The following is a 12,738-nucleotide window of genomic DNA, read 5'->3' as shown; positions in this document are numbered from 1 at the left end:
AATTGTCATTATTTTAGGTCTAAAGTGAATTTAGGGACTAAACATGTAAAGTTCATAATTGACTTTTAAAATTAGTTGATCTCAATATTTGTTTCTCGTAAGAAATTTCTTACAAAAATGCTTTCATAAAATGTGGTTTTGATTTTGACCCTGCCAAAAAAAATTGCCCTTAAGGAAGACGTTTTAATTTTTTCCCATAAAGTAGACTTTCAATACACTTGAAGACACGAGATCTGTAAAATTGACCATACGTTCTGCCATATAAGCAAAAGAAAACATATGTATATTGTCGACGAGACATAAGTTGTAATTTTTGCACTAGCGATATAGTACAAATTGTTGCTCATGAGACATAAATTACTATTTTAATCTCCAAGCTATATTTTCACATTAAGCTCATTTTATTTTAAAAAGAATCATTAAGTACAAAACAAAAATTTAAAATAAAAAACTTTGCAGGATAAAAATTTAAAATCAAACACTTTGAAAGACACTAGACATAATTTCCCTATATATAAGTCAAAGTTAGGCCATTTAAATTTTTACTCACTACATTATGTCTTTTTTTCTTATAATTTTATTCGTCCAATATAAGCCAAATTTTATTTTAAAAAAAGAAATTAGTTAAGTGCGTAAAATAAATAATAAAATTGATGATATTTAGAGTTTTGAAAATAATTTAGGGATAAGGCGCAAATATCTCCTAGACTATGATCGAAATCTCAACGCCATACCTTAACTAAACTAAGGATTCATTACCCCTGGACCTCTTTTTTTTGTAGTTTCTTTTTACACATTTTGTCTTATGTGACATACTCCACGATTTCACACAATTGAGGGGCGTGTGAGATATTTAAATGTCACGTAAGCCAAAAGGTATACAAAATTACAAATTTTTTTAGAGAATAATAGAACTTTAATTTAATTAAATTGTATTTTTAAAATTTCGATCATAGTCTAGGACTTTTGGTATCTTTTCCCAACAATTTTAAGTTTATCATTATGATAGTTGGATGAAAACGGTGTATTTTATTTTGATTAAATTTTAGAAGATGATAAAATCCTAAATTGACTAGTTGGTAGTATCATTTTGGTCAAGTGAGGAGGATAATAGTGAAGTTATTTCAAATAGGAGGGAGCTGTGGGCAAAAAAAGAAATGTTTTGGTGCGAATAGAAGTGCCTTACTGCTTAGGCAATAATCGAGGCTGTCAAAGAGGAATGAACCCATTATACGTATAGTGATGAACCAACTTCTGTGATCTGTTGCTATTTTTTGTTTTCCATATATCTCTTTCAGATTAATAGTAAAAGTTTTCTTCATCTTTCGGAATTCGCTGATTGGGGTTCTGTGGTTTATTTATTATATAAGAAGAAATTGACGAGAGATAGGGTTTTGTGCAGATTGATCGTTGAATATTGAAATTTCCATGGTCATGAAATTTGGATTTTGATTGCGATAAAGTATAATAATAATAAAAAATCTGTGTGACTTTGAAGGCTGGGTGCCAATCAGTCTCAACAGAGACCGTCATCGGCTGGGCCGGCCGGTGGTTCGGGGATATGGTTTTTCCTGCGCCCTAGTCCACCACAGCCTTACTCTCTTCAATACCTTCCTCAAATGGATTTTGTCAGCCGACACGCTTCTGACCAGCAAACACCTTCTGAATCCACATCCTCCTATTCGGTTCCACCTTCTCATGCCTCCGAGGAGCCCGAGTACTTGGCCCGTTATATGGTTGTCAAACACTCATGGAGAGGTCGATACAAAAGGATTTTTTGTATATCGAATTTCACTTTGATTACACTCGATCCAGCTACATTATCAGTCACCAACTCCTACGATGTTGGGACTGATTATGATGGTGCCGCCCCTATTATTGGCAGGGATGATAATTCAAATGAGTTTACCATAAGTGTCAGGACTGATGGCCGTGGGAAGTTCAAGTCTATGAAGTTTTCTTCCAAGTATAGAGCAAGCATTTTGACAGAGTTGCATAGAATAAGGTGGAATAAGCTTGGAGCGGTGGGAGAGTTTCCTGTTTTGCATCTAAAGAGGAGGACTTCAAAGTGGGTTCCTTTTGTAAGTGTTTTTCCTCCTTGTCTGATTTTAATAGCTTGCAGTCTTATGGTATTAGCTTTACACAATTCTTTCTATGGTAGATGCATTGCCATGAACTTGTTCCCTTAATTTTTTTCATGACCATCAGGTGACTTATGTGAAACAATACCCGTCTTATTTTATCTTACAGTGAGAATTCATACAGGGAACAATAAGATCACTTAAAATAAAGTGTTCCCTATCAGAATGCACTTATGCGGAAAACTGTAGTGGAATGTTGTTAAAACACCAATTTTTAGTTGATAGAGGAACTATGAGATAGGTTAAATGAGGAAATGATGATGCAATGCTTTTGTAGGATCTTTCACTACCCCTATTTCTTTGGTGCTCATTACTTGTTATCCTAGCTATTGGCTTTTTAAGTTGTGTTGACCTTTCCATTCAGTGTATCTTTTGTATTATTTGGCTGCAAGTGTATATTATTAAGGTGGGAAGTCCTGTGAAGTACATGTGGATATGCTTCAGGGTAAGAATCCGTTTGGATTGACTTTAAAAAAGCAGCTTTCAAGTCAAAAAATAAGAAGTCAAACTTGCATGACTTATAAGTCAAAAACTATAAAGTAGGGAGAATCCTACTTTTGATTTTTAACTTTTTAAAGTCATTTAAAACTTACTTTAAGTTATTTTTAATTTTATTAAACACTTCAAAAGCTAAAAATGGCTTAAAAATTAAGTTTGACCAACTTTTAATCCAATCCAAACAGGCTCTAAATTGATTAGTTCAAGTATATTTCTTAAAATTTATGCAAAATATAATTGATTTTACTGTTTTTGCGACAATATCCGATGAATTGATGTGTCCCTAGCAGTGCTTATATATTGGACTGAACTAGGAAGGTAGGTTAAGGTACTTGAATTTAGTTGAGAATAGCCCTGGGTTGAAATGATTATGATGCATAACTGAGCTTTAGAAATCATAAATCTATCTTAATATAGGCTTATTTCAATCCAGTAGCATCTATCAACTTGGTCTATGATTACTAGCAAACCAAGGGTGTGGCCTAGTGGTCTATGAAGTGGGTTGAGAATCGTGAGGCCTCAATTCTATTCCTAAGAGAGGCAAAAAACATTAGGTGATCTCTTCCCACCTGTTCAAGTCTTGGTGGACGGAGTTATATGATACTTGTATTGATGCAAAGTAGTAGGTACTTGTGGATTAGTTGTGATGGTCACATGCCATATCAGAGACCATGGTTATTCAACAAAAAAAATTACTTTTACTATGATGGGAATTTAAGTTGGTAACTGTTTGGGTTTATGATGAGATGTTTATGTTTGCGCAAAACCAAAATATCCTAGGATGCAAGCACCAATTTGCTTTCTTGTATAAAGAAGATATCTTGCTTCAAGCTTACAGATCAAGCTCATTGAACTATAGGACATTGTCACTTTCTATAATTGATTGTAGTCTTTAAAACTTTTTGCTCTGTGCATCTCTTTTCCTTCTCTTTTTTTTTCATTTCTTTTGGTTAGCAAAATCCACTGATTACTGGAACACTTATTGGAGAGCCTATAAAACATCTGCTAATGAAGTTATATTATGTCCCATTTTCCATCCCAGTTGGTGATACATTCTGGATTTACTTGAAGTCTCAGCCTCTCAGGTGTCTGTTACCTGAATGTACCTGAATGTACCTGAATGTGTAACACATATGTATCTTCTAATGAGTAGGGGGACTTAGTCCTCTGCTTATAATTGCTGTTGGCTGTATGTTTAATGTTACATAATGCTTTGAAGTTGTACTTGACAGTATTTTGAGTCCTGCTCTCTGCTCTCAGCTGTTAATAGCCTCATCTTGATATATACACCTACCGAGAGGATTAAAAAAAAAGGAGAGGATTAGGGTTTTTTGGCCATGGCTGCTTAATTCTCTGTATGCTTTGGCAAGTATTGATTTATGGTCTGCTATCCACTGTCTATTTCTTTCTCAGTGTCAACTTGATGAGTTAAGTAATGCGTACACTAATACTGAATTCCTCTTTTTTTTTCTAAACTCCTGCCCCTGGTAAAGAAAGCAATTAATGATAATTTTCCTTTTCCTCTTCGGGGGTGCAGAAGTTGAAAATTACTTATATTGGAGTTGAGCTTATTGAACTAAAAACTGGAGAACTTCGTTGGTGTTTGGACTTCAGAGATATGGGCTCTCCTGCAATTATCCTACTATCTGACCCTTATGGTAAGAAAAATACAGATCACGGAGGTTTTGTTCTTTGCTCACTCTATGGAAGAAAATCTAAAGCTTTCCAAGCTACTTCGGGAAGTACAAATGCTGCCATCATATCAAATCTGGTAATAAAGATGTCCTTGCGATGAAACTTTTGGCTGATTCTCATCCAATGAAACTTTACTTTCTGAACCATGAGTCATTTTCATGCTCTAGTCATACTTTTATGATGTTTAATTTGCTAAATATTTTGATTAGACTAAAACTGCGACATCCATGGTGGGTGTGGGATTAACTGTTGACAGTTCTCATGTGCTGGCTGTATCTGAGTACATAAATAGGAGAGGTATCTCTTGAGAGAATAGCTATACATTTACTCTCACTTTCTTCTTGTGAAATCCTTGGTACTTACAAAATGTCATCCTACTTGTCAAATTCAGCTAAAGAGGCTGTTGGGGCAGATGAAACTCCTTGTGGAGCTTGGTTAGTAACGAGATTGCGCTCTGCTGCTCGGGGGACTCTGAATACTCCAGGAGTAAGTTTGTCTATTGGCCCAAAAGGGGGTCTCGGAGAACATGGTGATACGGTATCTCGTCAACTCATTCTCACAAAGGGCTCATTTGTGGAAAGACGACCCGAGAACTATGAAGTAAGCTGTATATTCTCTTGTTTGTTTCTTTTTCCAGGAATTTTATGTTTGGGACTCTTCTCCTTTTCTTATACAAATCTTTATTCTTAATCCCCTTAACTCGTCCCCTCATAGCAAGACAATAAGACTTATCTATCATTTGAAAAGTTTGCGCCTTGTGTGGTCCTGTAGCATACTTAGAGAAGGCAACACAACTGACGTATCAATCCTGTACTTGGTTTTAGCTATATTAATCCTCAGTGCCTATTTCACTTTGTATAGGTCTATTTTATTTCAGTACTAAATAATGTATTTTAAGGTAAGAAATGATGTTTTGTTAGGTTAAGAGGTTCTTTCTAAATGCAATCATATCCAAACACAGGACATACGCGTCACTTAGTAGAATAAAAGACTGCTGAAAAATAAATATAAGTATTTATCACAGTTAGTTGGTGTCATTTGTATGAATACTTTTCTTTCCGTGTATTGTCTATTGGAAACAATCTCTCTACCTTCACAAGGTAGGGGTTAGGTTGTGTACACATCACTTTTTCCGGTCCCTATTTGGGAGATTACACTAATTTTGTTGTGGTTGTTGTTGCTATTACTAAATTATATGATTTTAGCTAAATTTACTTTGGTTTTAAGAGACTACTGTTTTAGAGACAACTTTCTTCCATTTGATTTAAGTTTTCATTGTCTCCTTTTTTTCATCTTCAATATTACATTGATGCACCTATAAATTAGTGTATTTGGACTATGTAGGGCATAGCTAAACCAAATTTGCATTTGTGTCACGATTCAATTTCCTGAATTGTGATAACCAAATAGTCAAAACAATGTTAACATCACCAATTAAAGTTAATAAGGGTGTATCGGGGAAATTAAATAGGTAATGAAAATCATTATCTGACACAATTGCAGAAGTTTATAAATAACCCCAAGGACATGGTAACGATTAGTTATGAGCTACTAAAATAAAAAAGTACATCACTTACATCGAATACGATGCATTTACTCTCTGAGTATGAGACAATAGAACAAAAAACCCTAAGATATTGTGAACAAGGTTGATAGCTCATTATTTGAATATTGTGAAGCTCTCACTCATAGGCTTTACTGGTGCTCAGATCCAAATATGGCAGGAAAGGAAGGGGGTGGAGTACAATGAGTACTCAATCAGTATTTTCGATCGCCCTAGGAAGTAGTGGTGAGAGTCGATCTGGAAAGTACTCTTCCAAAGTATATCATATCCTAGTAGAACAAAAACATTAGGTGATTTATTTCAATCTATTCTAATCTCGATTGATAGAGTCACATAGTCTTGTTACTAATGGGAGGTGATGGGTATTCCTTTGAATTAGTTGAGGTGCGCAAGTTGACCCGAATGCCACAATTATGAAAAGAAAAATCATTTGCAAGTATTGTATAAGCAACCTACTTTGCTTTCTTCGTATTTGTTTTTGTGAAATTATCAATTTGCTATTTTTACATTAGGGTTGTTTGCTTGTCTTTATTCTTGATTCTTGCCTTGAGTTGTGCTATAAATTTTAGATTTCTTGCCGTTTTTAGTGTTACTTTTAGTAAACCTTAGATTGTCACAAATGTATTTTAGTGACATTATTTAATTGATATACTCTATTGACCTGTTTTTTTTATTTTTTTGGTTAAATAAGTTACACATGTTTTCATAGTTAGTGCTCTTCCATTTTATCGGGCTCTTTGTTGTCCAGTGTCAATAAACTCTTCGTTGTAGTAGTTTATAGATATTGTGAGCACAGTTGTGCGGGGGGGGGGGGTAGGTGTAGGGGTCAAGGGTAACAAGGGGAGCGATAGGTTGAGAGTTGGGTCTTGGAACATAAAGACTTTAATGGGTAAGTCTATTCAGTTCTTGAAGATTCTCAAAAAGAGGAAGATGAATATAACTCAAGACCAGCAACCGCTAATATTTTGAAGGAATTATCGCGGGAGGAAACGGAGATAGAAATTGCCAGCAACAAAGTAGGGGCAGAGGGTCAGATTTCAATTGATCATCACATTTCCATTGTTCCATGTAGCCATACAGAAATTTAAGAATGGGTGGTTGAAGATGTTGAGCCAATCCAACAGAATGAAGTACGATTTCTTCATAAAGATAAGGACACTACGACATGGGTTAGACAAAATCTAATTAAATTAGGGAAACTGTTTGGGATTGACTTTCAGGGTCATGAGGAAGAGACATTAGAGCTACTCATGCAGATAGACAGCTGCAGACAGGCAAGAAAGATGGAGAATGAAAGCATCACCAAAAGACCAAGGTATAAAGGGGTACAAGAACTCAAAAGACTTGCTTCTTTTGATGTCAAATTCAAAGATGAAGGGAAGAGAGACAGGGGGAGGGAAGGCAAGTTGTTGCGATGAAGGTAAAACTTGTGTCATGGAATGTTAGGGGTTTGAACAATAGGGAGAAAAGGAGATTTGTGAAGAGTATGATTCACAACTGGAATGCAGACATAGTTTGTCTTCAGGATTCAAAATTAGAAGGTGAAATTAAAGATTTAATCAAAGAAATTTGGGGTGGGAGATGGGTGAAGTTTGCTTGCCTACAAGCTAGTGGCACAAGAGGAGGAATTTTGATGATATGGGATAGTAGGTCTTGGAGAGGGGAAGTGTTAGAAGCAGTGTTTAGGACGGCAAGAGGCGACAAAAGGGGACAAGGGCCTGCCTCGCCACGTGGCGAGGCGAGCAGCGAGGCGCTCACCTTTTTGAATCGAGGCGCCAATTAATACCAAAAATTAAAGACATTTAATTGCACATATAATATTCAAAATTTCAATAGCAATTACATATATTACAAATACTATAATAATTACTATAGAAGAATTATTTTTTTTTCAAAAAAATAATGGACAACAGTCACAACATAGTGAAAGCAGAAAGCATTTTACAGTATTCCGGGACAAATTAGAGAGTGAAGAAAACAGAGGGAAAAAAAGAGTAGTGAAGGCAGGGAGCAGTGAAGAGTGAAAGAGAAAGAGACGAATGGAGCAACAACTCGAGGGAAAGAGACGAAGAAGAGAGCAACGATTGAGGAAGAGAAGAAGAGAGCAGCGACTGAGGAAGAGAAGAAGCAGCAACGACTCGAGGAAGAGAAGAAGAGGAATACACGAAAGTCTGATGAAAGTTTGAAAATAGTCCAACTCTTGAAGATCAAAATCCTCCAAATCATTATATTGCTCTTCATCTTCTTCCTCCTCGTATTCTTCATCAATTAGTGTTCGAGTCCTACTTGAAGATGAACTTGTAGATGTACTTTCTACTCCTTTGCCCTTGTCAAGTGCTGTTGATCTAGAAGAAAGTCCCCTAAGATGATAGATACTCTCGTCCGCTCCAATTGCCGTAGCAACACTACCCCAAGGAAGATCATCATCCTCATATACTAGTTCATCATCTTGATCTTCGGGGCATCTAACTAACCATTCATTTGAATCATCTATGTTATCGAAGCGAATTGGATCAATAAGGTCACGAGCATCATAACGACGTTTCAGTGTTCTATTGTACTTAATGTACACTAGATCATTGAGACGCGATAGTGTAAGCCTATTCCTCTTTTTGAAATGAATCTGTGCATAAGTTATTGATATTAACTAGTTGATATTGATAATAATATAATATGAAAAATAGGATATAAATTTTTATTTACGTATTCAAACACACTCCAATTTCGCTCACATCCGGATGCGCTACAAGTTAGGCTTAATACTTTCATGGCTAACTTATACAAGTTTGGTGTTTCACTACCAAATAGGACCACCATTCAACTATATTAAAATAAATTTAAAGGTTAGTGACTGTAAATAAGTCAAATAATTTAAGTAAGATCTAAATCAACCCACTTACCCGGTGACCTTGTGTCTCTAGCTCTTTTAGCCAGACCACAACCAAATAGTCCATCCGCCATTTTGTACTTAGGAAGCTCAGAGACTAGTGCATCTTGTATTGTTGTATCATGGACCAACTTCTCAACACATGCAATATACTCAGTCCACAGAGTCTTTGCTAAAGTCCCCTCTTCTTCAGCTTTATAATATAATCGTGGGTTCAAAACATAACCTGCAACATGCATAGGCCGATGGAGTTCTTCTGACCACCTTGCATCAATAATTTCATACACTTTTTCATATTGCTTCTTAACTCCACGAAAACCATGTGCAATAGCTTCTTTGGCTCTATCCATTGCTTCATTAGTATAACCTATTGGTGGTTTTTTCTCCCCATCCACCAAAGGAAGCACTTTTGTCAAAGGGCCACAAACTGTAAGTGCCCGAACAACATCATTCCAAAAGTGGACAGAAATAATAAGATTGACAACTTCTTTCCCCAAAGTTTCCTTTGCAAATTTACTTGAATTCCATTTGGTTGAGAGGACTAAAGTTCTCAAGTTTTTTTTTGTATGTACATAGCTCTCAAAGTTAAGAATGCGGTTTCAAATCTTGTCTTGGCCGGTTTCACCAAATTTCTTTCTTTGGTGAATTTTCTCATCAAGTTTAACAACAATGGCCTTTGACTAATGTAAGAATGAATTCTGATGGCCTTCTTAAAAACCGTTACAGAAAGATTAAATTATATTAATTAGTAGCTAATGAATTATTGACTATAAAGAAAGTTAAAGGATAGGTTGATTTCCGGAAGCATATGGCTTAACCTTGAATATGTCACCAAATATCAAGTTGATGCAATAAGCGGCACATGGAGTCCAATAAATGTGTGGGTATGCACCCATCATCATACTTCCCGCTTTGACATTCTCACTAGCATTATCAATGACAATTTGTACAACATTTTCCGGTCCAATTCTTTTGATAGTGCTTTCAAATAACTTGTACATTTTGGTGGAATCGGTAGATTCATTGCTAGCATCAACAGAACCAAGAAATACACTACCGATTGGAGAATTCACCAAAATATTGATGATCATTTTGCCATTTCGTGCGGTCCATTTGTCCATCATAATGGAACATCCAAACCTTGTCCATTGCCTTTATGCTCATCAACAATTTTTTCTACTTTATCCACCTCTTTTTTAAGGTGAGTGACTCTAACTTCATGGAATGTAGGAGGCTTCATTCCGGGGCCATGTTGTCCAACCGCCTCAATAAATTTATCGAATGATTTGTGATTGACGCAATTAAAAGGGAGGCCGACATCATACATCCAAATTGCAAAAGCACTTACCGCACGCGCTCTTAGAATTTTCTTTGTTTCATCAATTCCTCGTCCTTTTTCAGCCTCCTTTTTGTGTTGATTTTTGTGAAAATAGAGGTTCAAAGGTCCTCCTCGTCACACTCCGTGCGGTGGATGAACCTCCACTAGAAGATATCTTTTGAGTTTTGGAGGGAGGAATCATTTCCGCATAATCATCCATTTCATCAAGATCATCAATATCAACATATTCTTCTGGCTGCCTCACTTGAAATTTGGGATTATTAGCGATTTTGTTTTGCATATAAGCCCTTACTTCTTCTCTAATCTCCGACGGACAAGCGGCACATTGTTTAACATTCTTGAAACCACCCACTAAATGTTGTTTGTGTCGACTTATTCCACCATTAAAAGTACTCCCACAAAAGTTACAATTATTAGAATCTTTCGTCACTCCTTGAGTGCCATAATTTCATCCAATGTCCCTTTTTTTGCTAGCATCCGCCATTGGTTATTGAATTCAATTAATTCACTGTTTAGGAATATTGGAATAAATAATTAGGAAAATGGAAAGATTTTTTTTAATTGACTGCCCATAATTTAAAAAAAAATCACACAAAGCAATAAGCATTGCTTACACGAGAAAAAAAGAATTGAAAAAAAAACTGAAGAAGAAGAACAGAAAAAAATTGAAGAAGAAGAACTGAGAAAATGACATACCTGGAACAAAGAGTCGCGAGGGAACTGGAGAACAGAATCGCGAGGCGGCGAGGGAGAACAAGAGAAGTCTGTCGCGAGTCTCGCGACTGAGAAGAGAGCGAGGGAGAACTGGAGAGTTTGTCGCGAGGGAGAAGACAACGAGGGAGAAGAGTCGCGATGGAGAAGCCGAAAAGAGAGTCAATCGAGGGAGAAGAGGTCAATCGCGATGGAGAAAGCAACAATTTCAAAAGTATAAAAAAACCCCTAATTTTGACTAATATTGTTAAGTCAAATATTTTTAATTAAAAAGGCGACGCCTTTTCTGTCGCCATTGTGTTGCCTTACGTCGCCACACCTCACCATTTCGATCTCGCCTCGTCGCAGTGGAGAATGGTGAGGAGGCATCGCCTCGCCTCTCGCCAAAGGCGAGGAGGCGCTCGCCTTTTGTAACACTGGTGGGAGCAGAATAAGTCTTATTTCATTTGACAACTGGTGGCTAAACACAGATGGTTTTGTGGATAGAATTAAAGGGTGGTGGGAGTCTTTTGAATTCACAGGAAAACCTGATCACATCTTGGCATGGAAACTGAAAGCTCTAAAAGGGAAACTTAAAGAGTGGTGCAGGACCAACATGGGCAATCTGGGAACTCAAAAGACTCAAATTCTAAGGGAGTTGGTCAAGTTAGAGGCTATCCAAGAAAATAAGAGTGTTGTCAGAAGAGGAAACTATTGTGAAGGCATCTCTTTTGATGGAGTATGAAGAACATCTCAAAAATGAAGAAATAGCTTGGAGGCAGAGATCTAGAGCACTCTGGTTAAAAGAGGGGGACCGAAGCACCAGCTATTTTTCACAAGCTGGCCAATGCACATAGGAGAAGCAACCACATCGATCAATTAGTGGTTCAAGGCACAAACATAATGGATTCAGAGAGAATCAAAGGGGAAATCATTGGTTTCTATGAGAAGTTGTATACAAAGACTGTTGGTAAACTGGCCTACTATCTCTGAAGCAGAGAAGAAAGCTTTTTACAAGGTAACTTTGAGGAATAAGAGGTTTTTTCTTGTTTGAAGATGTGTGCCATGGACAAAGCACCTGGTCCAGATGGCTTCACAATGGGATTTTATATTAAATGTTGGGAGGTGCTGAAAAAGGACATCATGGGTACTTTCAGAAATTCTCATGCAAGGCGTGTTTTTGGGAAAAGTTTTAGTGTTACCTATGTTACATTAATTCCAAAGCACACTAGAGCTAAGGAATTGAGAGACTTTAGGCCTATTAGCCTCATAGGTAGTATCTACAACTGCTATCAAAGGTACTCACAGAAAGATTGAAGAGAGTGGTACACAAGTTGGTTGATACTCAACAGATGGCTTTCATCAAAAATAGGCAAATTATGGATGCCATCATGATAGCTAATGAAGTGGTGGATTCTAGAATATCACAGGGGAAGGCAGGAATATTATGTAAATTGGATATTGAGAAGGCTTATGATTATGTTAATTGGGAATACCTTCTGAAAATACTTACTTGTATGGGATTTGGGAGGAAATGGATCACATGGGTAAGATTCTGCATCTCAACAGTCAAATTCTCTGTTCTGATCAATGGAGCACTAAATTGTTTTTTACCAGCTCAAAGAGGTCTGAGGCAAGGAGATCCTTTGTCCCCTTTCCCGTTTGTTATAGCCATGGAGGGTTTAAATAATATGATAAAGGTAGCAAAGAACACTAACTATCTAAGGGGATTTGAGGTGGCAACAAATCCTCATTCTGTACCAAACTTGGCTGTCACACACCTTCAATATGCAGATGACACTTTAATCTTTTGTGATGCTGAGGAAGGGCAATTGCTGATCTTAAGGTCAATTTTGGTGCTATTTGAAAGTGTCTCTAGATTGCATATAAATTGGAGCAAGAGTATGTTGTTTCCTATAAATGA

General features: G+C 36.7%; 1 protein-coding gene across 4 annotated transcripts in view; it reads left to right on the top strand.

Annotated features, from left to right (window-relative positions):
- The first annotated feature begins 1,084 nt into the window (after positions 1-1,084).
- Positions 1,085-12,738, top strand: part of LOC101264235 (dnaJ homolog subfamily C GRV2) — a 51,860-nt gene continuing 40,206 nt past the window's right edge. For 2 of the 4 annotated variants that reach the window (XM_069287936.1, XM_010326477.4), the window contains exons 1-4: positions 1,085-2,081; positions 4,177-4,410; positions 4,544-4,631; positions 4,726-4,934. In XM_069287936.1, the coding sequence (XP_069144037.1) occupies positions 1,620-2,081; positions 4,177-4,410; positions 4,544-4,631; positions 4,726-4,934 (993 nt within the window). In that variant the 5' untranslated portion in view covers positions 1,085-1,619. The remainder of the gene's footprint in view (positions 2,082-4,176; positions 4,411-4,543; positions 4,632-4,725; positions 4,935-12,738) is intronic. The other 2 variants (XM_069287935.1, XM_004244803.5) reach the window with 1 other exon arrangement.

This window comes from Solanum lycopersicum, chromosome 8, assembly GCF_036512215.1.
Source record: "Solanum lycopersicum chromosome 8, SLM_r2.1".
NCBI lineage: Eukaryota > Viridiplantae > Streptophyta > Magnoliopsida > Solanales > Solanaceae > Solanum > Solanum lycopersicum.
The sequence above is the reverse complement of the archived record's forward strand: the minus strand, read 5'-3'. Positions and strand labels throughout refer to the sequence as shown.